Below are 26277 nucleotides of genomic sequence, written 5' to 3' on the forward strand. Positions count from 1 at the left end.
CGCCGTTAGGTTATCACGACGGACTCCTCCCTGACTGGTTGGGGTGACTGTCTTCGAAGGCAGACTGGCTTGAAACGATGTTTGGAGTTCTCTTTCTGTGTGTGGGCCTTGCATTTGAAGGTTCCATTCTGGTGATGGTGTTTCTGCGACCCAGGCCTGATAATGACCCCAAAGTTTTATCCACGTAATTTCACTCTCAAGTGGCCATGCTTTTATCTTTCTTTCCTCTTCCGTCTCCCACCCTGGAGGAGGATAGGTTCCAATTGCTTTGACCTGTTCAGGCTTTGGGGTGTAATATGGACTGCTCTGGCCAGTGGTGCAATTCGTCTCAGTTGTTTATATGGTTTGGGGCTGGCCACAGAGGGCTCGCCACCTCTAAGCACAGGATCTCTCATTGGGGGAGAGATGCAATTTCTTTGGCTTATGAGGTGCGGAAGCTCCCTTTACCTCTGAGTTCACTCTACTAGGAGTGTTGTGTCTTCCCAGGCTAGAGGAGTCCCTTTAAAGGACGTTTGTGTTGTGGCCAGTTGGTCCTTCCTGTACACTTTTATCAAGTTTCATAACCAGATGACCTGGATGCAGCCCCTGGTTCCTCAGTTCTTTCCGCATGAAATGGTCACATTGGTCCTGGTTGAGTTTGGTCTGGTTAAAAAAAAAAACCTTCTTTGGGTCAGATCTGGCAGCGCTTAGCTTGGCTTGTGGGGTATATATTTCCCATTGCATCATCACTACGCAGCGTTGAGTGAACCTATGAAAGTGAACGTCTCGGGTTACTTGCGTAAACCGTGTTCCCTTTCGTAGTCACTATGATTTCCGTCGTGACGATGAATAGGGTTTCGCTTAGAAAGCCTATCAAATGTGAGTATTACAAAACGAGCCAATGGCAAAGAAATGCCATGGGTCTGCGGAATTTGCATAGCGTAACTCCACCCCACCTTGTGAGTATATAAGGAAGTACGCTGGCAACATGCAGTTATGTTTTTGCTTCGGAGCCAAGAGGTCCCCTTCACTCCTGCAGCCTATTCTCTAATTATCTTCGAGAATCTTCTAGACGAGCAGCTTCCAGTCGGTGTTGGTGTGACGGCGTGTTCCAGCGAGTTTCACTTTCCTGCCTGCTGATCTGTGCAGTGGTCTGCAACAGCGTGTGTGTTTCTCCCCGGGCGCTTCAGCATTGCTGCGAGCTTTTCTCTCACAAAAAGAGCTTGCACGTGGCACATCTCTTCCGCCTTCTCTGCCCTCGCAGAGCCCACGGCCAAGGATACACTGGGGTTCCCCCCGAGGAGTGTTCTGTGGCAACACATCTGTGTCCCCATAGCGCCTCTACCTGGCGTGGCGACCCTAAGCACCCCCCCCAATGCCTGTAGGTTTTTTGTCTACTACGGTGGCAAAGACCTATAGAGCTGCAGGGCAGGCTGCCACCTCACTGCATGCTATTGCCATAATTTAGGCTGCCCAATGACATGCACGAGGGTAGAGCTGATTCAGGGCTCATCCAAGAGCTGCCTGCCGCCACCGACCTCGCTCTATGAGCGACGAAGGTGACCGCATGCTCCCTGGGTCAGGTGATGTCCACATGCGTGGTCAGACATCTCTGGCTTAACCTTGTTGATATGCGCGAGGCTGGGCGAACCCGCTCCCTCAACACCCCCATGTCCCAGGCTGGCCTCTTCGGCCAGCAAGTATCCGTTTCCCCCAGTGAGCCTTCTTGCACAGACCCTGTGCAAGATCAGGGAGGACGAGGAGCAGGTCATATTGGTTGCGCCTCATTGGCCCACCCGGACCTGGTTCTCCGAACTTGTACTCCTCTACAGCACATCCCTGGCCTACTCCTCTGAGGAAGTACCTTCTTTCTCAGAGACGGGGCACCCTATGGCACACCCGTCCCGATCTTTGGAACCTCCACGTGTGGCTCCTGGACGCGACGAGGCAGTTTTGAGTTCCCTACCATCAGCGGTGGTGGCCACCATCACTTCCGCTAGAGCATCGTTCACTAGACATGCCTACACGTTGAAGTGGAACCTTTTCATCAACTGGTGCTCTTCTCACCGGAAAGACCCCAGGAAATGCCCGATCAGTGTCGTGCTTTCCTTCCTGCAAGATGGGTTGAAGCGAAGGCTGTCTCCCTCCACCCTGAAAGTGTATGTTACCGCTATCGCCGCACATCATGACGCAGTAGAAGGTAAGTCCGTGGGAAAGCAAGACCTGATCATCAGGTTCCTGAGAGGAGCGGGGAGACTTATTCCTCCTCGTCCTCCTCTCATTCCCTCTTAGGACCTCTCAGTGGTTTTTACTGCCCTGCATAGTGCTCCCTTTGAGCCTCTGCAATCACTGGAGCTTAAGTTTCTATCAGTTAAGACAGCGCTCCTGGTTGTATTGGCCTCCATTAAGTGGGTAGGGGACCTGCACCCATTTTCCGTTGACGAAGCGTGCCTAGAATTCGGGCCGGCCTATTCTCACGGGATCCTGAGACCCCGGCCTGGATATGTGCCCAAGGTTCCCACCACTCCCTTTCGAGATCAGGTGGTGAACCTGCAAGTGTATGTAGTCTCTTAGTGACTACGAAACGGAATGTCTCGGTTACGTATGTAACCCTCGTTCCCTGTGTAGAGAACAGAGACGTTCCTTATGTACCCATGAGGTGGGGCAGAGTTACGCTATGCAAATTCCGCAGACCCATGGCATTTCTTTGCCATTGGCTCGTTTGGTAATCCTTGAAGTTGATAGGCTTTCTAAGCGAAACCCCATTCGTCGTCACGACGGAACGTCTCCGTTCTCTGAATAGGGAACGAGATGCTGTGTTTGCTGCTACGCTCCAGTCACTGCCCAGTGGGGCTTCTTCTGAGGAAAGAAAAGCAGAAGGGACATTCACTGTATCAAGAGTGGGTGACGTAGCGCTGCTACCAAGGGTGTTTCCCATTTAGTAATCGCTATGCAGCGTGTAGTTCTCTATTCTAGGATGTCTGATCTGAATTAATGAATCAATCTATCTAGATCCCTCCTTTCCGCGAACTACTCTGCTCTGAATGGCCGGACAGTTCAGTCTGTTGTGATTGGTCTACCACATATAGCGCCTGTTGGAAGCTACATGCCCTTTGCCATAACTGAACGTCAGCTCCATCCGGAGGCTTCATACAGCTCAGCGATTGTGCACCATAAGCTAAAAACAGTAACAAAAGATGACGCCAATTTTACCATATCAATTTGAGTCCAATGATGAAACATTGGAAGAACTAGTTATTCAACCCGAACCTCCATCGCAAGGGCGACTTGAGCAGGATGTTTCTCAGTTTGAGGGACATTATGAGATGTTGCAGCTTTCATTCCTCATCTACCCCTTTTCCACCAAAGCGTTTTGAGAGCCGGTTCGGAGCCGGTGCCTGCGCGCGAACCAGTTCTTTGTGTTTCGACAGCCAAAGAACCGGTTCTCGGCCAGGAAAACTGGTTCCAAAGCGGCACCAACTCTTTGCTGGACTAGAACCAGAGAACCGTTCTTTTACCACGTCATGCTTATGTCGGGGGCTGGGGGCGGGTTTAGATGTGTCCTAAACATCTTTTCTGACCGCAAAGCCAGGAGAAACATTTGCAGAAACACGATGTAGTCCGCCATTGTAATTGTTATGCTTGAAGTTGGCGCAAGCATTTCTAGCTTTTTTTAAATTTTATTTTTTTATTGAAAACATTATGTAAGCAAAGAAGAAAACAGTCAAAATATAGAACAAATAAACAGAAAGAAAAAAACACACAAGACAGAGGTACATAACTAATCAGAAATGATTACATATCAAAGGAAAAGATTAAAAGACTTACTTATTTCAATTGTTTTTAAAGCCTTCATGGTACACAAGTTAGAGATAATCCCAAAATAATGTAGCGTTTCTGTATGGCGACGTACACAGTGACGTAACGACGTCGTTCGCTGGGCGCTCTAGTCAGTGGGAAAACAAACCGGTTCAGAGAAGGTTCGCAAGTTGAACCAACTCCGAACTAACTTTGAACCAGCACCAGTTCCGAACCAGTTCTTTTTTGGTGGAAAAGGGGTAATCATCAGCATTAACAAGTGTATGTGCATCAACAAACCGATGTGTATATTTCTAATTTATTGTGGTGAAAATATGGGATCAATAACGGTGCATATGTTCACCCAGCACTGAAGTGAATGACTGATGTAACATAAACATTTGTAAAACAAATCTTGCTCCATCCTTTATCTTTACTCAAAGTAGTAAGAACGACAAACAATCTGCATTAATAGACGCTGTTTTGGGTAATAGTGGCCCACAGCTGCTTAGCAGAAGTATTTCAGTACTAGCATGAGTTAGCTAGTTAGCCGGAATATTTACACTGTATTAAGATACTTTGTTTTGTGTTTTATATTTTTTCATCTGTCATCTACAGGTTGAGATTCCGAGGTGCAAGTTGGTCCAAATAAACTGGGTACTGACCCATCTTTCAAGAACAAGCGTTTTGCGAATCTTTGCAAAAGTTTGGGATTATACTGCTGTGGTATCGTGGTAAAGATTAATTTTAACCACTGATTCTTCACAGCCTCATCCTTTGGAAGTGAAAATAAACCAAATTTACTTTCACAGCGGAGAGCACAACATCTTGACGACATGATATCCATACAAACAAGCTATAGTGAGATGTCACTTCCAGAACGTAAGCTGGGCATTACGCAAATGTAGTAAGTGAACTTCATGAAAATAAATTCGAAATGCACACGACTCATTTGAGCGGTTCAGGGTTGACTCTTTTTTTTAGATAAACTAACTTTATTTATGATGCACTTTCAGCTTTACAACTTTGCAGACTGTTTACATTCACATTCAGCTACATTACACACTGCATGAAAGGTGATTTTCAAAAATCCATAATAGGGGCACTTTAATACACATTTCTCTAGGGTGAGTGAGAAACATTTTTATAATACTAGGCAAAGCATTTCATTATATCGTTTTAAAACTATGTTTAACAACAAGCTGACATTTGACTTCATGCTTTTGCTGTTTTTGCTGTTTCCCCTTATCTAGTTCTGGAACATACATTTGAGACAAGAGAAAGTATGATCCAATCATAGCTTATTAAATAAAAAAAATAAAAAAAGCATGTAAACATATACCAAGGAACACGGCGCTAGGGACAAGAATCATGGAACCTGAAAACAAAAGCCTGGAGATAGGCAATACATGACATTTACACACAATCACACTGTCTGTTTTTATTTCCATGTTTCATGTTTTTCTTTAGTGATTTTTTGCCTCTTTTTTTGCTTACATATTTAAATTAAAATCATTCAAATGAATTGGAGTGGAGTTAGGGGAAGAGATTGGTAGGGGTATATAATAAAATAACAAATAATAATGTTACAACCCACCCAAACTACGGTTTTAACTCACTTCGGTTGTAGATGTGTACCTGACAACATACTGTATGTGGGAAAATCCATCATAAATAGCACAAAAACACTTTTTAAAAGTGTCACAACCATCCCCAGTCTCCATCATATTTATAAAATATACATAATAATATATTGTGTTAATATATTACAATATATTGAACAATACATAAGGAATTGCCACTTTTCATATATTGAAAAATATGTGACGATATATTTACTAATATATGTATATGTGATAAGATATGGTACTGCATGTGTAATATATTGCATATATATTTACTCATGCTTTATAAACAAATATATAGAAATACATATTGTAATATATTTCTTGTATTTTATAATTATTTTCATAATAAACTAGTTATAATATAAAGCTAGTTACCAAAAGCATGCCTGCATGCATTAAAACAATTAGCAGATAGACTATCACTGTGCCGAGGAGAGCACAACTATAACTTTTGAAATATAGTAATTGAACCTTAATGGTATTTGGCCAATCGTCAAGCCGAACTACAGGCTCTACTCTTCAGCACAATGGTAACCCCAAAAACTCAGACATACCAGAAAACCTTTTAAAATCCAAAATAATAGAGTATTAAACACTAACAGATCTCGCCCTATATTAATATTCACCTCAATGGCACTAAACTTCCCAGCATCCCGCATGCCACATTTAACCATCAAAACGATCGAATCGGGAGGGGGGAGTACTGTCACGGTCAACAGCTCTGTCACCTCAACGGCACTACACTTCCCAGCATTCCGCATGCTTCCCACCTGCACACTATCGGCCATCACCTGATCACCATGTATACTAATGTTCTTTACAGCTGTCTGTCATTGTCTTGTCATCATCTGTGTATTTACTTCCCTTCTGTTCAGTCAGTCTTGGTCCGTTCTACTTTGTATCCAGTGTGTGTGAACCTTCTGCCCGACGGTACCCATTTTAGTTGTATTGTTGTAGTAAACGCTTTGCATTGGAACTTCTGACTCCTCGTCTTCTTCTGCCTGCATCACACCCTGACAATAACACTTAATTTTAACATTTGCTCTCCTTTAACAGTCAGAAGCAAAGCATGCTGGGAACTGGACATCTGTTGTAACTCATTCCGTGAATGTGTGTGTATATATGTGTGAACATATATTCACATTTACACGGGAACATATATGAGCAATATATGTACAGAGTAAAGGATAAAACTTTGTGAATATTATATGTAATGCTTTTTTGTCTTCATATATAGCCATACATGGTCAATGCATATATTGCAGTATATTGAAAAATATTAGCACTAGTTTCCCATATATGGAAAAGTATTATGTAATATATCGCATTATATTTTGCAGTATATTCCCATATAATTTTGTTCCGTAAGGGTAAGCCTATCTACACTACACTTGTCAGGGTGAATGTTCAAGATCACCTCAGTGATTCCTCCCTCATGCATTTGCCCTGGTGTCAGAAGTACGCGGAAGTACGTTAGAAACAGAACTGAGTATCCATCTACTGTTGTTGCTCCAGTGAAGACAGCATCATTGATTACAATGGTTTCCTCTTTTTTTTTACGTGACACAACAAGTAGTTCACATCCAGTATAGAAAGAGTGTTAGTGATTGGAATGTGGCACAAATGTGTGTCTGTATTGTTAGGTAGCTCACTACAGTTTCATACATAGCTAATATATAGAAGCAGTCAGAGAAAAGTAATTTAGAGAGACAGAGAGACTAAAGACTAAGATAAGACAAAAGCCAACAGGGTACTGAGTCACTACTGAAGAAATCACTTGAAACTTTCCGGCCTTCTTTAACCTCCAAAGGGTTTCTTGTTTAGCCAGGAAATTTATTTGCCTCGGCTTTCAAACCATGACATGTGTCAAATTAACAGCACGGCTCGCCGTTTGTCTCCATAGCAGGGTGGAAATGCAGTTGGCTACATTAATCTCTTCTTGGGCGTCACAGCTTAGAAGACTAAAGCTGGTGCTCTAATAATGAACAACAACAGGACTGAGTACACTTGACGTACCATTAGCTGTCCTTTCCTTTCATTATAGCTAATAAATGTGCTTTGTGTGAGGGGGAGCCGGTGTGTGTGCGGGCAGGGAGTAAGTGGCTGTGGCACTGTGGATCCTAATGGCTATAATGTGATACAGTGGGTTCATAATTCAGGTTGGGATGCAGGGTGATTAAATCTTCATTACCAGCAGACTGTTTCCTCTCCTGTAATTTATATTACTCTTTCTTTTAAATGATGGATGGACCCAAAAGGTTTATGGCTACAAAAACAGAGCACAAAAATCAGCAAATACAGCTATGAAGAGAAAAGAGGACAGACTGTCTGTAATGAAAATTACTTGTGATTTTTCTAGGAAAAAGTACAGCAAATGCTAATTAACATATCCAACTGTAGGCAAAATAAAACATCTAGTAGTAGACATGGAATTGAATAGACTGAGTGTAGGGAACACTTTATGACATACAAAATAGGTAGTGCACATAGTCATAAAGTTTGTATTACAACATGTTTGGCCTGGCAAGCCAGTTGAAGCACGACTCATCACTGCCGTTTACTCTTGCCTCTAAAACATTTGACAATGAGGTGAGGAGTCAAAATGGCAGTCTGGATACACAATTTACACATATTACATTAAGTCAATTTGTTCTCAATGGCGAGTCTTTCTGAAAAGCAGATTTTGCGTTCTCCATGTTTATCATAGACACATTTCAGGGAAATTGATTTCAGTTTTCATTTTACCTAAGGTTACTGGTAAGAAAAAATAATCAGAAATCAAAAGAGCTTTTACACCAGGTACTAGAAATGAAAATCCAATTTAACTCACGCGCTTTATGTCTTTTCCAAATGTCTCGCTGAAGCTGGTTCCCAAAATCTCAAACTGAACGTGGGAATTTGATCCATTGTCCATGAAGTCCATAATTCCGGTGAGACCAGTTATACGGCCCTGTGGGAACAAAACAGGCTGAATCAATAAACAATAAAGACAGTAAAAGGAACTGATCCAGATCAATGTGCAATGTGCTGTACCCTTTTATACATTGAACTTTACCAATTGCAATTTCAAACCTTTAATATTTCTTGGGCTTTACAATATGAATGGCCTTGTGGTCTGGGGCCAGTGGGAGAAAGGTTTGGCTAAGTGTGCATTACCGCTCCTTTCCCAGTTTGACCAGTACTGCATGTATATCATCAGTTCATTTTACTGTGTTTTACATTTTACAGCTGCTGTTGAGTGAGTAGATGTGCAAAAGTGTGAGGTCATACACATATAACAACATCTGGTATACAGAAACAGTTATTTCTCGAGATGTGTTTTTAAAACTGATTAAATTTAACTAGATGACCCACTGATTTAACTTCATGATCCACTGATAACTAAGGTGGGAAAAAAGTAATTCCCTCCCAAGGGAACTTGCGCTGCGTCGAGAATGACGCTGTGGGAATGCTCTGCGGGATTGCGTTTTGAAGCATGTGTGAAATCAATCCAATGGTGTGACGGGACATGAGGGTCGGGTGACATCACGGCCGTGAAACCATAAAGCATGCCCAAACAATGCAATGCTAGTTTTTTGTGTCCTCAGTATTAGGGGTGTCACGATTCTCCAAATCCTCGATTCGATTAAATTTTCGATTCTAAGGTCACGGTTCGATTCGATTCTCGATTTTTACATTTACCAGCCAATCAGGATGCTCTCTGTCTTACATGCGCTTCATGAGGCACACACGCAAGGTCTCTCGCTCTCTCCCTCTCTGCCGTGCGCGCGCTATATGGTTTGGAGCACAGTTTTTTCTGTCTGGCATGCGCGCTCTTGCTCGCTCACTCTAGATTCCGGGAGATTTTAACTAATTTGCGTGCATCAGGGAGCCGCTATCAATATGCGGGAGATGCATAATCTTAACCTCCAAACCTCTTTGGTGTCTGGGGAGGCTGTTGTCGCTCTTTGTCCTCATATTCCTATTGACGGTGTGTCTTTCATTTTAGGCAATGACCTGGCTGGTGGTAGAGTGCTTGCTGCTCCTGAGGTGGTTCCTATCCCAGTAGCATCTAAAAGCCCAGATGAACTTGAAAAGCAATTTCCAGATACATTCTCTGTTTGTGTTGCTACTCATGCAATGGCAAAGAAAAACCAAGCTAAAACTTCTGACTCAGAGATTGCGTTGTCTGACACCTTCATGGTAAATTTTGAGACATTAGGGTTTGGTACCGTGTTCCCCTCTCGTGAAGAGCTAAAATTGGAACAAGGAAAAGATACAACTTTGGTTTCCCTCTTTGAAGAGGCTGTTTCTGAAGATGCAGTTACTGTTGTTTCTTGTGGATACTTTGTGAATGATGGATTGTTAATGAGAAAGTGGACTTTTCCTAAGATGTCTTGCTATGACGAGTGGAGTAGTGTGTTTCAGGTTGTCTTTCCTAAGGCTTATCGCTCTGGTGTCTTGCAACTGGCTCATGATCATTGTCTTGCGGGTAATATGGGCATCAAAAAGACTTTAGATCGGGTGCTGAGGCATTTTTTCTGGCCTGGGGTAAAATCTGACGTTGCACAATACTGTAGAACATGACATGTGTGTCAAACTGTTGGTAAGCCTAATCAGAAAATTCCACCTGCGCTTTTACATCCCATTCCAGTTATTGGAGAGCCCTTTGAGCGAATCTTGATTGATTGTGTTAGTCCACTCCCTCGCTCTAAATCAGGTAACCAGTACTTACTTACCATCATGTGCGCTGCTACTCGGTTTCCTGAAGCTATTCCTTTACGCAGGATTACTGCTCCAGAAGTTTCTAAGGCCATGATTAAGTTTTTCACAACATTCGGTCTTCCAAGAATTGTTCAGACAGATCAGGGGTCAAATTTTATGTCCCGTGTGTTCTCCCAGGTGCTGCTACAGCTTTCTATTCAGCACTGCATTTATTCTGCTTACCATCCAGAGTCTCAGGGAGCCCTAGAGAGGTATCATTAGACTCTAAAGTCAATGTTGCGATACTGTAGAGAGTTTGAAAGAGATTGGGATGAGGGATGAGGGAACCCCTTTACTCCTTTTTGCTGCTAGAGAAGTGACCCAAGAGTCCCTTGGTTTCAGTCCGGCTGAACTGGTGTTTGGCCATACTGTACGGGGTCCACTGAAACTTTGGAGGAGAAGTGGTTGGAAAACCAGCCTTCTTCTAATAACCTCTTAGACTTTGTGTTTAACTTTCGGTCTAAGCTTAACAAGGCATGTGAACTGGCCAAGCAAAATTTGGAGCAAGCTCAAGGGAGGATGAAAGGGTATTATGATTAAAAGGCAAAGCATCGAGTGTTTAATCCAAGGGGCAAGGTATTAGTCCTTTTGCCCCTTTTGGGATCTGCTTTGCAGGCTAAATATAGTGGACCATATGTGGTTGAGCGTCAGATTGGTGAATGTGATTATTTAGTTAAGACCCCAGATCGGAAGCGTAAAACACGTTTATGCCATGTTAATCTGTTAAAGTCCTATTGTGTGAGAAATCAGGCTATGCATTCAGATGTGAAGGCCGTGGCTGTGTTGAGTATTCCAATTAATGTAGGTGAGAAGGACACTGATGTTGTTGTTAATCCAGAAATGTCTCAAGGTAGGCTGCCAAACTCAAGAATCCTGGCCAGTTTAGATGACCATCTTTCTTATCTGGATCCTCCAAATCGTTTTGACATCAAGGAAGTAATTCACCAACATCCTGACCTTTTCTCTGATGTGCCTACACGTACCAATGTCCTTCATCATGACATTGATGTAGGTGTTGCTGGTCCAATTAAGCAACCTCCTTACAGAGTCAACCCTGTTAAGCGTCAGCTTTTATGTAGGGAAGTAGACTATATGCTGCAGCATGGCATTGCTGAACCTAGTGCTAGTTCATGGAGTTCTCCATGCCTGCTTGTAGATAAGTCAGACCATACACCTCGTTTTTGCACTGATTTTCGCAAAGTCAATTCTGTCACCAAGCCTGATTGTTACCCTCTTCCACGATTAGATTACTGCATTGACAGAGTAGGATCTTCAGCCTTTGTTACAAAGTTGGACCTCTTAAAGGGATACTGACAAGTCCCTCTCACTCAGAGGGCCTGTGAAATATCTGCTTTTGTAACAACAGATGATTTTTGCCAGTATCGTGTTATGGCTTTTGGAATGCGGAACGCACCAGCCACATTTAAGCGACTGGTAAATACAGTGTTGAAAGGAGTAGCAGATTGTGAGGCTTATCTTGATGATGTCGTTATTTACAGCTCTACCTGGTCCCAACGTGTACTCCGGCTGAAAGAGGTGTTCCATAGTCTTGTTGTTGCAAATTTGACTTTGAACCTTGCCAAATGTGAATTTGGACAGGCCACAGTGACATACTTGGGCAAGGTTGTTGGGCATTAAAGGTCTTTCCCATTGGTGCTAAAGTAGAGGCCATTGTGAACTTTGGTGTGCCGATGACTCGGCGTGAGCTGAAACGTTTTCTTGGGATGGCAGGTTATTATAGGAGTTTTTGTAAGAATTTTGCTACCGTTGCTGCTCCCTTGACTAACCTTCTCATCCCAAAGGTTCCGTTTATTTATAAAGGTTCCGACCAGCTTGTGTCACTCTGCATTCGAGAACTTGAAAGCACTGTTAGTAAGTGCTCCTGTTCTTGCTGCTCCTGATTTTGATAGGCCTTTTAAACTAGCTGTTGATGCTAGTGATGCTGGTGTTGGGGGTGTCTTATTCCAATAGGATTCAGAGGGAGTTGAGCATCCTGTATGCTACTTTTCTAAGAAGTTTGACGTACATCAGAAGTATTATTCTACTATAGAGAAAGAGGCCTTGGCCCTTATTCTTGCCCTGGTTCATTTTGATGTCTATAACTCTTCCTGTCAGACCTTAGTGGTCTACACAGACCATAACCCTCTTGTTTTTCTCGGTAGGATGAAAAACTCCAACCCCCGGCTAATGCGATGGAGTTGGACATCCAGCACATCCGTGGGAAGGACAATGTGTTTGCATTTCCCCTGTCTAGGTTGTATATGCAATATTCTGTGTGACCTCTAACTGAATGGTTGCTTTAGAGCAGGTGTGCCCAACCCTGCTCCTGCCGATCGACTGTCCAGCACAGTTCATCTCTAACCCTAATAAAACACACCTGAAGCAACCAATTAAGGTCTTCAGGATCACTTGAAAATTAAAGACAGGTGTGTTTAATTAGGGTTGGCGATAAACTGTGCAGGACAGTCGATCGGCAGGAGCAGGGTTGGGCACCGCTAGATCACTAAAAACTTTTATTAAGTGCAATGTGTGCGTGTGACCGATCACTGGGTTAAACACGGTTAATCTAATTCGAAAACAGTGTGTTGTATGCAGTAACCATGTAGCATTTAGACTTGGTTTTCGTTTATGTTTCCTGATTTCGTGTTTTACTGATTGGCCCTTTATAAATACATCTTCAAAGACAAAGGTAGACAGCATTGTATTTTTTTTTAGTTAGTTGGAGAGTGATCGCCATCCATTGTATTTCTTTTTTATTAGTCTGCGTGGTTTATTTAAGGCGTCGTATACGCTGAAGATTTCGGGTTTGTATCTTTTGGTAGGTAGTTTTAGAGGTTTGGGTTAAAAAGTTTTGGGAATTATGTTTTGATTATTTAATTGATTTGGCTACATTTTTGTTTTCTTGGTTCTCTAATTATTCGTTTTTCATTTACATGTATAATGTGTTTTGTCATGTCATTTACACCTCTTCAATTAAAACGTCTTCAATGTTAATTCTTGTCTTCCTGGTTGTTTCTGCTACTCGCACACATGGCAACAGTTGTATCTCACGTAAATGTTGTGATTGTGATTACAAAATCAACTGAAATATATGTAAAATTAAATAGAATCATTGATTGGCATAAATTAATCAGCAAAAACTATTAATCAGTCAACTAATAGTTGGGTATTAAACAGGAAAAATCGTAACGTGATGCTGCGCTGCTTAGCACATTGGGAATGTCTTTAATCATGACCACCTGTGAATATTGTGTGTAACACGTCAATAGAATTGAGCCGGAAGTATTTTAGCCTCGGTCAGTGATGTCACCAGCGCGCACCCGCTGCACGAGGCTATAAATAGATGAGCCACAGCTGCATTGTCAGGATATTTTTTCTGAAGAGCAGTCCTGGGACATCTTCGGCACGGCAATGCAGCGCAGTATCTCGTTCCGATTTTTCAGGGAACAGGGTTACAGTCAAGCAAATCAAGTTAAAGTTTGTAAATCACTAATTTTCTTGGATTTTACTCTTTCTACTTGTTCAACTCAGAGAGAAAAGAGAGAAAAATCTGCACACTGCCAGTAGAAAACTAATGCCGGGCGTACACCAAAGGATTTTCACAGTCCCAGACTAAAGACCGGCAGTCTTTAAGAATCTTACTGGAGTCTCGTTGCGCTCCCGTCCTCTCGATCGTTAAATGTGAGGTGATAATCTGCAGTAGGCGACCCGATTTATGTTAGTCTTTCTCTAGTCTTTCATATCAAACATGTTTGATATTATCGCAAGTCTTTAGTCTGAGACTAAAAACTGTGAACCCAAGTCTTTAGATGTGAGCTGATAATCTTATAAAGTCTTTTCTAAATCTTTTCAAAGTCTTTAGGTGTACAGAAAGCAATACTCCTAACAAGATCTGAAGCAGATAGAGAGGTAAGAGAGTTTTCTGACGCACACATATACAGAATGGCCTCTGAAGACAAAAGACCTGACGATGCAGGCGTGGCTCATCTATTTATTGCCTCGTGTCGCAGGTGTGCACTGGTGATGTCACTGACCGAGACTATAATACCTCCGGGTAAATTCTCGATTGTAGCTTTTGAAAGGGAACAGCATAATTATTGTTAAATATAAAACTTAAAAACATTTTTGTTAATTGAAATAAAGATGAAATTAAAATATAATATATAAATTAGATTAAAAAATAAATAAATATTGTCTTGGCAACTAAAAAAAATGGGAAAAATATTTAAAAATAATTTTAGCTAATAAAAACCTAATAAAATATCAAAAGCAAATACAACAATACTAAAAAAATAAAAATAGAAAAGCAAACTTAAAACGTTAACACAAACTATGATAGTATATAAATAATATTAAAATTAAACTATCATAAACCCTTATTTGTTTACTATCCTTTAAAAAAAGTTTTTGTTTTTTTAAAGTAAATTTATGTTTTTTTTAAGGGTTAGTTAGCCCATTTAAGACATAAAGTTGTATGGAATCCTTACCAGCACTATAGTGCATACACACTGACCCACTCTGTAGTCACCTCCCTGGTCAGAGTTTTGGCCGCTGGAAGTTTTTCAAGAAAGTAATCCCGGTTAGTTTCCGGGGCCTCAAAACTGTGCGTTTTTACGTGAAAAAATGATTTGCGTTTCAAAGCTTGATCAATTTAGCACACAAAAAACACGCCGGTCAAAATTCATACCTCAGTTTTAATCGGCACTATTTTCTTTCCATTTCTATCAATCCGCGCTGCTGTCAACGTCAACAGTGCGCACGTTCCGATCAGCTGTTGATAGCGCGACTCGCTGACAACATGTCTGACTGCGAAACTTCTGATGATGAAACCAATTTTAGCACAATGTCAGACGGAACAGATGAGGATGAAAGTAATTTTAGCACAACGCCAAAGGGATACCTTTATGAACTGGAGTATACCGATGCCGAACTTCAACAGATGGAGATAGAACGGGAAGAGAGAGTGAACTAAATCAAATAGTTTTCTCAGCAAATTGTACCTATATCCCTATATACTGTTTTTATTTTAGACATCTTTTCACGTGTTTTCCACTAGAGTCTAAACATCAGCTTGTTTACCGTACAGTTTAAACATGGGGTCATAAAGTTAGTAAATAGAGCTTACCCGTGGTACTGGTACAGCAAAACTCTTTAAAATCAGTTTTTTTCTTTTTCCTCCTCGGTTGGGGATGTAATTGTCTTCGCTGAAGTGAGCACTGCACACACGATAATCCTTGATTCTGGATATTTTAGCTCACGCAGAGTAGCCGATGGCAACCAGCCAAAGCTGTCTCGTAGCTATATCCGAAACAGGAAAACGATGGAATCTGAACGGTGATCCCGGCACATTCTTGTGGTCACAGCCTGGAAATTTACAAGTTTGCACCATCGTTCATTTTCGACTTTTTACGTCGTTTCGTAATCGATTGTGTAAATACTATGTAACAGCTGATCAGAACGTGTGCACTGTTGACGTTGACAGCAGCGCGGATTGATTACTAATTGAGTACTTTCTTGAAAAACTTCCAGCGGCCAGAACTCTGACCAGGGAGGTGACTACAGAGTGGGTCAGTGTGTATGCACTATAGTGCTGGTAAGGATTCCATACAACTTCATGTCTTAAATGGGCGAACTAACCCTTTAAGTAAACTAAAGAAATGTTTTCTTTACTGGTCTAACTGGGCCACCTGTTTTGAGTGGTCTGGGCCGCTCAACGCTTGAAAAGCATCACTATGAAAGGCCTACAGAAAGATTCAGAGACAAATCTATCCATGGCGTGTCCCTCTCATGGCCGATTAGAGGTTACTTGCAGTTCTTTGTGGTTCATATGAAGTTAAAAAGGCATGAAATGAGGAACACACACTAGACCGCTTGCTGCTCCTGAGAGCTTACAGAGACATGAGCTCGTAAGATGAGACATCAGCTGCAGCGCCACCACACCAGCTATTGTGCAGCTTTCAGTGGCCCTTAAGAGAGTTCTGCGTGAGGACAACCAGCTATCTCAGCTTGACCGCTGTGCTTGAGTTTAAAAGAAAAGTGATTGCAGCAGAGAGAGGGGAAGTCAGGAAATAACCTAGATGAAAGCAATTTGAATTTCAAAAAGTCACATGTCTGGGACTTGATGTAAAGCAATGGAAACTATCATCTTGTCACAGTTGCTTTTATTCAAATACTCAGTATCTTGCCACTTTTAGTCTTGCAGGCTAGATGTGAAAGCCCCCCAACAGTGTGACAAACAGCAAAACAGAGTTTCTGAAAAATTCTTGACATCAAACATATCATACCTTTTGGATCGTCTCCAGCATGGACCAGCCTCCATTCCAGGGCTTTGTTGACTTTCTGATACAGTTTAGGCTGGCCATGCTGTGCCACTTCCGATCTTCTAATTTCCGATAGAATGCGTTGGCCAACATCAACACACTGTCATAAAGGTACAGATTGGACACCTGGAATCAAAACAACCAAAACATACATAATACTATTTTTGATCCATCAAAATTCATTTTTAAACGAAACACTGAAATTAAAGTTCTCAATTAGCAGAAAATTGAAACCAAAAACAATGTTTATTAAATGATTAGTTTCTCTCATCATTTACTCACCCTCAAACCTATATGAATTTATTTCTACTGCTGATCACAAAAGAAGATAATTTGAAGAATATCAGTAACCAAACAGTTGATGTACCCCATTGGCTTCCAAAGTATTTTTTTCCTACTATGGAAGCCAATGGTGTACATCAACTGTCTGGTTACAGACATTCTTCAAAATATCTTCCTTTGTGTTTAGCAGAAGAAAGAAATTAATGCAGGTTTGAAACAACTTGATGGTGAGTAAATAATGACATAATTCTCATTTTGAAGTGAACTATTCCTTTAAGTAATCAATTATTTAATCACATTTATTTAATAATCAACACTCTAAATCAACAAATAAAAACTGAGTTGCATATAAACTGGTTATGCTGCACATTTCAATGTTTAAACTTGTTTTCATGACAGAATTATTCAAACATATATTAAATAATGAAGGCAACAGTTTAAGTAAAACAATATAATGAACATGTAATATAGTGCATACATTAAGCATACATGCTCCTCTCTAGAGTTATTTTTCTAGTGAGCTTTGGGAATTAAATTGCTTTCCTGATGTAAATATAATGTTACTGTATGTGACATTGTTTTATTTATGTCTTTTCCACAGTTGAAACACTGAGCGAATACATGAGACATGATACATTTTAGTAAGTTGTAGGGCCCTATTTTAACGATCTGAAACGCAAGTTTCAAAGCGCAAAACGCAAGTAACTTTGTGGGCGGATCCCGGCGCTGTTGCTATTTCACCGGCGGGATAAATGCCTCTTGCGCCTGGCGCAAATCTAAAAGGGGTTGGTCTGAAGTAGCTTCATTATTCATAGATGTGGTTTGGGCGTAACGGGAAACAAACCAATAAGAGCTTTATAACACATTCCCTTTAAGAGCATGATGAACGAGGTGCGCTGCTTCCATGGCGCAATACTATTATAACGGCGAATTTACCAGGCGCGCTTCAGAATCGGTTCACAGCCGAGGAGATAGATGTTCTCGTCAGGGCCGTAAAAGAAAGAGAAGTGACATTGGGGAATGGACAAACCAACCCAAATTAGCTTCGGTTAAACATGCATATAATAATTTGGGTAAATGTGTGAGCTTTATGTCTATTTTCCCCATCGTCATGGACACAACAATGATTTCCCTCGTGTTTTAATATTTTTCCTTATAATAATGTATCATTTGCAAAAAATTAAATGCATCTGTGTAGATTAGAGAATCATCTACAGTGTATGCGCGTTGTTAACACTGTATTATGGCCAAGCATCCGCGCTTAAAATAGCAACTGAATGTACGCGCAACGCGCCATTGACTTTAGACTAGTTTTTTCTGGTCAGTGGCGCAATTGTTCTCTTACGAGAGGTTCTCTCGTATTGCGTAAGTTTAGCTTACGCTACGGGAAAGATTCATCTTCTCGAGATACTGAAGCCAAAAAATTATCCTTAATTTTGTATTCCTTGTCAACGCAGTGCAGCAGCTAGCAGACCTAGAGCAGGCCATCTCGCGTGCTCATTGGCTGCCCTGCGGGCAACTGCTGCAGCCTACCAGTGAGCCCAGCGTGACGTCACGCCCAATGAAGGGCGCCCGCGCCTTCATAGCGTCACAGCCCGCCAGAATGGGCGTGGCTTAGCGTATAACACTAGGGGCTGTAGGCTGAATTCCCTGATTTTCGTCTCTTCAGCGAGCTCTTCGCATCGCTGGATCTGAGAGAAGCCACCGCCGCCGTCGAACAGCGGACAGCCAGCTTAGGAGAGCGCTGAGGAAGCCGGCCGTCTTCGCCACCTTCAGCCATCCGTGCTAGCTACGCTATCCGGCGACGTATCCTTTACCTTGCTAAAACCTATTCTAAAACCTATTCTAAAAGAGCAGCGAGTGTCTTTTTTAAGACGCCTCGCACTTCCGGCTGTGAAGCGCTTCCGCTGTCGACCCTGCGGGCTCGACTCGAAGCCTTCAACAACCCCCGCCTCTCCTCACCGACGCGCAGCTGCCGCTCACGAGCCTCACTGCCGTCGCATCTGAGAATGAGGCCGAGGGACACGTACGAGCACGCGGCTAGCTCTCTTTACGTTACAAGAGAGCTACCCCGCCCTCGTGTCCCCGTTCGCGCGTCATGCAGAGCCCTCTCGAGCTCTCTGCATGACCCGGACGGGCATCATCTGTGTTACATGTAGGTCCCGTGCCCACTACTCGTGCGCGCGCCCTCGTACAAACACTGTTCCAGTTCTGCTCGACCACCGAGCACGCGGCTAGCTCTCTTTACGTTACAAGAGAGCTACCCCGCCCTAGCGTCCCCGTTCGCGCGTCATGCAGAGCCCTCTCGAGCTCTCTGCATGACCCGGACGGGCTTGCGCGCCGCCGTCGAAATGTCTCGCCATGTCAGTCCCCTTAGATAAGGCTACTGCAGTGGTGTATTTGGCAGCCAACGAGCCGGTAATGCAACCCGCTCGCCTGCACACATCCGCCGTTCTCGCGGCGACCCAGAGAAATCTCAAGTGAGTATAATGTCAGATTAAGAATGTAAGTTACGAGCCCGCTCACGAGCGCTCACGCTTACTAACAGACACATCGCCTCCGAAAAGACGTGCGTGTTTAAGTTTATTCCCTGTCAGTCCCCTTCAAACAGGCTACTGCAGTGGTTCAATTAGCAGCCAACGAGCCGGTCTGTTGACCCTCTCGCCTGCACACAAACGCCGTTTTCACGGCGACCCAGAAAAATCTCAAAATGAGTAAAATGTCTGGTCCGGCTCATGCCGTCGGTGTTGTAAGTGTAATGAAAGTGCCCACGCCCCAGTGTTCACCACTACACATAAGCACTCCGAACCTCGCAGAGCACACTCTCATGAAGCGCAGAAAAGCCGCTCGAGTGTTGAATGTAAGAAATGTGTCCACAAGTCTGTGCCCACTATCTGCCCGCTCTGTTACACGATCAAGAAAGCAGGTTTTGAATGTAAGTCTCGTGCCCGCCAGAGTGCGTTCACGCTTGCTAACACAAACCTCCCCCCGGGCTCCGCCCGCGTGTTTAAGCGTTATCACAAAACGCAAGGCATTAATAAAACGTTCCCCATCCATTATGATCGGGGCGTCAAATACACTTGTAAGTCTAGTGCCCGCGCTCACGCTTACAGGAAGCTTTTCCACCCGGAGCGCTGCTCGCGCGTCAAAGAGTGAAAAAAGAATGTTCCCCATCCCTTATGATTGGGACATCTCACATAAATCAGCCGGTCTCGGCTTTCAGCGAGCAGCCATTGCCCAGAACCGAGAGCGCGCGCGCCGCGCTTTCGGCTCCGGGTCAGTTTCACAAAAGAAAGCAGGTTATGAATGTAAGTCTCGTGCCCGCCTGAGTGCGTTCACGCTTGCTAACACTAACCTCCCCCCGGGCTGCGCCTGCGCGTTTAAGTGTTATCACAAAACGCAGGGCATTAATAAAACGCTCCCCATCCATTATGATCGGGGCATCAAATACACTTGTAAGTCTCGTGCCCGCGCACACGCGCTCACGCTTACAGGAAGCTTTCCCGCCCGGAGCGCTGCTCGCGCGTCAAAAAGTGAAAAAAAAAAAAAGAATGTTCCCCATCCCTTATGATTGGGACATCTCATATAAATCAGACGGTCTCGGCTTTCAGCGAGCAGCCATTGCCCAGAACCGAGAGCGCGCGCGCCGCGCTTTCGGCTCCGGGTCAGTTTCACAAAAGAAAGCAGGTTATGAATGTAAGTCTCGTGCCCGCCTGAGTGCGTTCACGCTTGCTAACACTAACCTCCCCCCGGGCTGCGCCTGCGCGTTTAAGTGTTATCACAAAACGCAGGGCATTAATAAAACGCTCCCCATCCATTATGATCGGGGCATCAAATACACTTGTAAGTCTCTTGCCCGCGCACACGCGCTCACGCTTACAGGAAGCTTTCCCGCCCGGAGCGCTGCTCGCGCGTCAAAAAATGACAAAAGACTGTTCCCCATCCCTTATGATTGGGACATCTCACATAAATCAGCCGGTTTCGGCTTTTCAGCGAGCAGCCACTGCCCAGAACCGAGAGCGCGCGCACCGCGCTTTCGGCTCCGGTTCAGTTTCACAAGCCCGCAAATGGCGATTTCCCCCCTAGCTGCTCACATAGCTGCGTGGGAAACTATCCCAGGGATTTCAGAATGGGTGTTGAGCACAATAAAGCAGGGCTATACACTTCAATTCATTCGCCGTCCCCCGCGCTTTCAAGCCCGGACCGCGACGATTGTGAATGCGTAAGTAGCACACCTACTTCACGCAGAAATAGCAAAGCTGCTGTGCAAAGGGGCTATAGAAAAGGTACCGCCTTCTCTGAGCGAGTCAGGCTTTTACAGCCGATATTTTCTCGTACCCAAGAAGGACGGAGCCTTCAGACCTATCCTAGATCTGAGATATTTGAACTAAGTGCTTGCGAAAAGACCGTTCAAAATGCTTACGACCAGGAAAATCCTCACGCACGTTCGCCCGAGGGACTGGTTTATTTCTCTAGATCTGAAGGATGCCTATTTTCAGATTCAGATAGTACCCCGTCACAGGCAATTTTTGAGATTCGCCTTCGACGGTCAGGTATATCATTACACCGTCCTGCCGTTCGGCCTGTCCCTGGCACCCTGTACATTTACGAAGTGCATGGACGCGGCGCTCGCCCCCCTGAGAAGTCAGGGGCTGCGAATAATGAACTATCTGGACGATTGGCTGATATTGGCACAGTCAGAGACAGAACTGCTATCTCACAGAACAGTGCTTCTCAGTCATCTGGAAAGCTTGGGTCTCACGATCAACTGGACCAAGAGCTCATTACTGCCCAGCCAGTCAATTTCCTTTTAGGAATAGCACTGGACTCGGTGACCATGACGGCTCGTTTATCGACACAGCGCGCGCGCCGTGTTCGCCACCTAGCCGCATCTTTCCAGAAGGGCAGCTTTCTTTCTTTGAAAACATTTCAAAGGATGTTGGGCTGTATGGCATCAGCTGCAGCGGTGCTCCAGCTGGGCCTACTGCGCATGCGCCCGCTCCAACGCTGGTTGAATGCTCGCGTGTCCCGCTGGGTGTCTGGCGGCCAGAAAATCAGAGTGACTCAGGCCTGCATAGCAGCTCTGCAGCCCTGGTTAGTGGCCGACTGGTACCAGCAGGGAGTAATGATGGGAACCATCTCTTATCGTAAAGTCATCTCGTCAGACGCGTCCAACTCGGGTTGGGGCGCACTGTTCGAGGGCAGACCGGCCTTTGGCCAGCGGTCAGTCCAGGAGAAGGGTTTTCACATAAACTGTCTGGAAATGATAGCGGTCGAGAACGCGCTGAAGTGCTTCCTCCCGTTCATACAGGACCAGCATGTTCTTGTCCGCTCGGACAACATGTCTGTGGTATCCTATATAAACCGTCAGGGCGGTATCAGATCCAGAAATCTCTGCAATCTGACGGAACGCCTCCTTATTTGGTCTCCGATGCACCTGCGCTCGCTGAGGGTGGCGCATGTGCCTGTCCATTTGAACGACGGCCCAGACAAACTGTCCAGGGACAACTTTCCCCCAGGGGAATGATCCCTGCACCCCAAACGGTCCAGAAACTGTGGCGCCTATTCGGCAGAGCGGAAGTCGACCTATTTGTGTCAAAAGACAACGCTCAATGCCCGACGGTCTGTTCGAAGGATGAGGATGCGCTGGCCCAGGTTTGGCCCAGCCTCCCGCTATATGCTTTCCCTCCGGTCTCTCTGTTGCCACAGGTGATCAAGAGAATCAGGGAAACGCGCCACTCGGTGCTCCTCATAGCCCCGCGTTGGGAGAATCAGATTTGGTTCCCGGAACTAGCAGGGCTGTCACATACAGCTCCGTGGCCGAATCCGGTGAGGGCAGATCTCCTCTCTCAGGCTCGCGGCACGATCTGGCATCCCAATCCAGAGCGCTGGTCTCTGCATTTATGGTTGATCAACGGGTACTCGTTGCCCTGCCAGAAGGAGTGATGAACACGATCACGCAGTCTAGAGCCCCTTTCCCGAGAAGGCTCTACGCGTCTAAATGGTCGGTGTTCTCTGGATGGTGCACCGACAGAGATCTGGAACCGCGGACATGCGGGGTGGCGCATCTGCTCACCTTCCTACAAGAGCTGTTGGATAAGGGAAGTTCCCCATCCACGCTCAATGTATACGTGGCGGCCGTGGCAGCGTTCGCAGAATCGACGCACGGCCAGTCATTGGTAAGACACGAGTTGGCCATCCGCTTCCTTAGAGGAGCTAGAAGGATGAATCCGCCGCGCCCCCCGTCGGTTCCCATGTGGGATCTTTCATTGGTCCTCGAGGCCCTGAAAGCTTTTCCATTTTAACCACTAGACACCGTGGGGTGAAATATCTATCACTGAAAACCGTCTTTCTGACTGCACTGTCGTCAGTAAAACGTGTAGGGGACCTGCATGTGCTGTCTGTCAGCGCGTCGTGTCTTGAGTTCGGACCGAATGACTCTAAAGTCATCCTCAGACCTAGACATGGCTATGTCCCTAAAGTGATGGGCACTCCATTCAGAGCGCAAGTTATTTCGTTGTCAGCTCTCCCAGCATCTGACAGCGAAGGTGATGTGAATCTCCTCTGCCCTGTCAGAGCGCTGAGGTTTTACATTACGCGCTCCGCCTCCTTCAGGCGTTCGGAACAGCTTTTTGTTTCGTTGGTGGGCGCACCAAGGGTCTCGCCTCCTCGAAACAGAGCCTGTCCAGATGGATAGTAGACGCTATAGCGGCCGCTTACGCGTCAAAAGGTCTGCAATGCCCTCTGGGCATCAGGGCTCATTCCACGAGAGGCGTGGCCTCTTCGTGGGCATGGTCCAGTGGAATTTCTATCCATGACATATGTGTAGCGGCGGGCTGGAGCTCCCCGTCTACCTTTGTCAGGTTTTATAACCTAGAAGTTCCTGCCTTGCAGGCTAAACTGTTGTCAGTCTGAAGGAGAGGTGTATTCTGCCCAGATCTCCTGCTCAGATCACTCTCACATGACTCAGCTCTCCTGGTTGAGCTGCACTAAGTAGGGTATGTGCCATGTGCCTATACAGACCGGCGCGCTGCTCTGTATTCCCTATGTGTGCTTATGTACAAGTGATGGCCCGCGTGGCTGGCCACCTTATTTTTTCCACTTATGGGGTTCCCCTGAAAGCTCGGGGTCTCATGTGGATGCTTGGCGCGCACGGCGTTGACAAAGTGTTCCCGTAGCGTAAGCTAAACTTACGCAATACGAGAGAACCTCTCGTAAGAGAACGATACTCGGTTACTAACGTAACCTCGGTTCTCTCTAGAGAGGGAACGAGTATTGCGTAACCGGCCGTGCTCGCGCCACGAGCGACTTCGCTTCAGTCGACGAAAACCAGGGAATTCAGCCTACAGCCCCTAGTGTTATACGCTAAGCCACGCCCATTCTGGCGGGCTGTGACGCTATGAAGGCGCGGGCGCCCTTCATTGGGCGTGACGTCACGCCGGGCTCACTGGTAGGCTGCAGCAGTTGCCCGCAGGGCAGCCAATGAGCACGCGAGATGGCCTGCTCTAGGTCTGCTAGCTGCTGCACTGCGTTGACAAGGAATACAAAATTAAGGATAATTTTTTGGCTTCAGTATCTCGAGAAGATGAATCTTTCCCGTAGCGTAAGCTAAACTTACGCAATACTCGTTCCCTCTCTAGAGAGAACCGAGGTTACGTTAGTAACCGAGTATCGTTTTATAGAACAGCAAAATAGCAAGAGGGAAAGTTGGCGCCGTTGGTTGCGCTGAACCGCCCCGGGGAGCGCAAGTGTATTTCATAATTAACCGACGTGTGTCTGTGGATGGAAAAGCCCGCTTTGCGCGGGTGCAAAATAGGAATGATACATGCGTCAGTGTACTAAGTCATTTGCGCCGGGTGCAAGATAGGGCCCGTAATGTTTCTTTCAACGTGCTGTACCTTCTGGTGTTTATTCATGTTTATTTTGTGCAAGAAGTAGTGGTAACACTTTACAATACGGGTGCACTAATAAGCATTAATTCATGCTTAACTAATGCACAGATAATACTGAATTAATGTGTAACTAATGATTGTCTAAGCTATTCATTAATGATTACCACATTAGGAACTAATTAAGACTCTGTATGGTTAATGTATTAGTTCATACATGAATTGTTATTAATTAAATATGTAATTGTGAATAAATTCCCTAATAACTCATTTTTTTAACTAATAGTGTTAATTACTATGTTAATTACCAGAATGAGCCAAAGCCTTGTATTTCAACTTCCAGATAATACAGGTACACATTAATACATGATTAATTACTTCATTGTTAGTGCAGATTAATGTGTAAATTACTACAATTACTAAATGACTAGTTAATAATGATTCACATCTAATGTGAAGTGGAACCATAATGAATAATGAACAAGTAAAGTCATAACATAATGATACCTTTGCAAATCATTAGCTAATGATTAATTAAAGCAGACAACTGGTAGTTGAAGTGCATAGCTTTGACTAATTGTGGTAATTAACACATTCATTATTAGTTAATAAAATATGTTATTAAGGAATTAATACACAATGACACATTGAATTAATATCAATTCATGTATTACTTAATCTATTAATCATATAGACTCTTTATTAGTTGCTGATGCAGTAAGAATTAATTAATGTTTTAGTTCTTCATGAATCATACATTAACTCATGATAATCTGTGCATTAGTTAAACATGAATTAATATTAGTGCACCCGTTCACGGATCAAAACAACATTTAATGTTTGAATTTCATTATAAAATTGACAGAAGTTTATAGCTCAGACTTTGTGGCATATCAAAAGTAACAAAACACAAATCATAGGGAGATTATTGGATGGTAAGAAAAATGTCTCGGTTCATCAAACTGAAGATCTATTAAAAATGAAAATTCAATATTGTCAACCCAGCCCTAGCATCCACACATCTGACATGTTTTGCTTTTGTTGTTTATTCACTTTTTTTTATTTGTGCAGAAATAGACACTGACAGAGTCAAAACATGCCATCAGAGAATCACAAATTAAGTTCTACCGTTTCAGTCAATGATTTCGTCCCTCTATAACTTTTTCAGCCGAAACTGGCAAATCGTTTTTTTTTTTATTTTAGGTTCTCAAATGTCGGTGCATCAATATTACGGATAACAGACATTGGGCAAGAAAGTAGCTAGTTACCTTTATTTAAAATAATAAAGCGATGGGAGTTTTAGAAAAATAAGCACCTTTTTCTAACCTGACAAATGGTCACATAATAGTTCCCCTACACAGATGTATTTACAGAGACAAACTAAAGAGCTGCAAAGATGCTCATTGATGTATGTTAACTACCCTGTGGAGAACTGTCCGCCAGATCAGAATCAATTTCTCTGTAATTTCATCTGCACCTGCAGCTATAATTGGAGTTATTGTTATATCTGCGATTCTAATAATAAATTATTTCATAGGCTAGATGTTACTATGAATACCTGAGGAAAGTATATTTCCTTTTGTCCCATTTGACATTTAAGATTATATCATCTTTAGATCACAAAAAGGATAGATGCAG

General features: G+C 43.9%; 1 protein-coding gene and 1 long non-coding RNA gene across 3 annotated transcripts in view; one reads left to right on the forward strand and one right to left on the reverse strand.

Annotated features, from left to right (window-relative positions):
• grid1b (glutamate receptor, ionotropic, delta 1b) overlaps positions 1–26277 on the reverse strand; it is an 816517-nt gene that overhangs the window by 97770 nt on the left and 692470 nt on the right. For both annotated transcript variants that reach the window (XM_077205908.1, XM_077205910.1), the window contains exons 7-8: positions 16433–16594; positions 8236–8355 (exon numbers count right to left, since the gene is read on the reverse strand). In XM_077205908.1, coding sequence (XP_077062023.1) covers positions 8236–8355; positions 16433–16594 — 282 coding nt within the window. The remainder of the gene's footprint in view (positions 1–8235; positions 8356–16432; positions 16595–26277) is intronic.
• On the forward strand, positions 4210–5535 carry LOC143714563 (uncharacterized). Its single transcript, XR_013195542.1, has 3 exons — positions 4210–4511; positions 4590–4684; positions 5031–5535. It is a non-coding gene; the product is annotated as an uncharacterized LOC143714563 (long non-coding RNA).

Source organism: Siphateles boraxobius, unplaced genomic scaffold (assembly GCF_051911475.1).
Source record: "Siphateles boraxobius isolate OS27281-9 unplaced genomic scaffold, OSU_SipBor_1 55, whole genome shotgun sequence".
Taxonomy (NCBI): domain Eukaryota; kingdom Metazoa; phylum Chordata; class Actinopteri; order Cypriniformes; family Leuciscidae; genus Siphateles; species Siphateles boraxobius.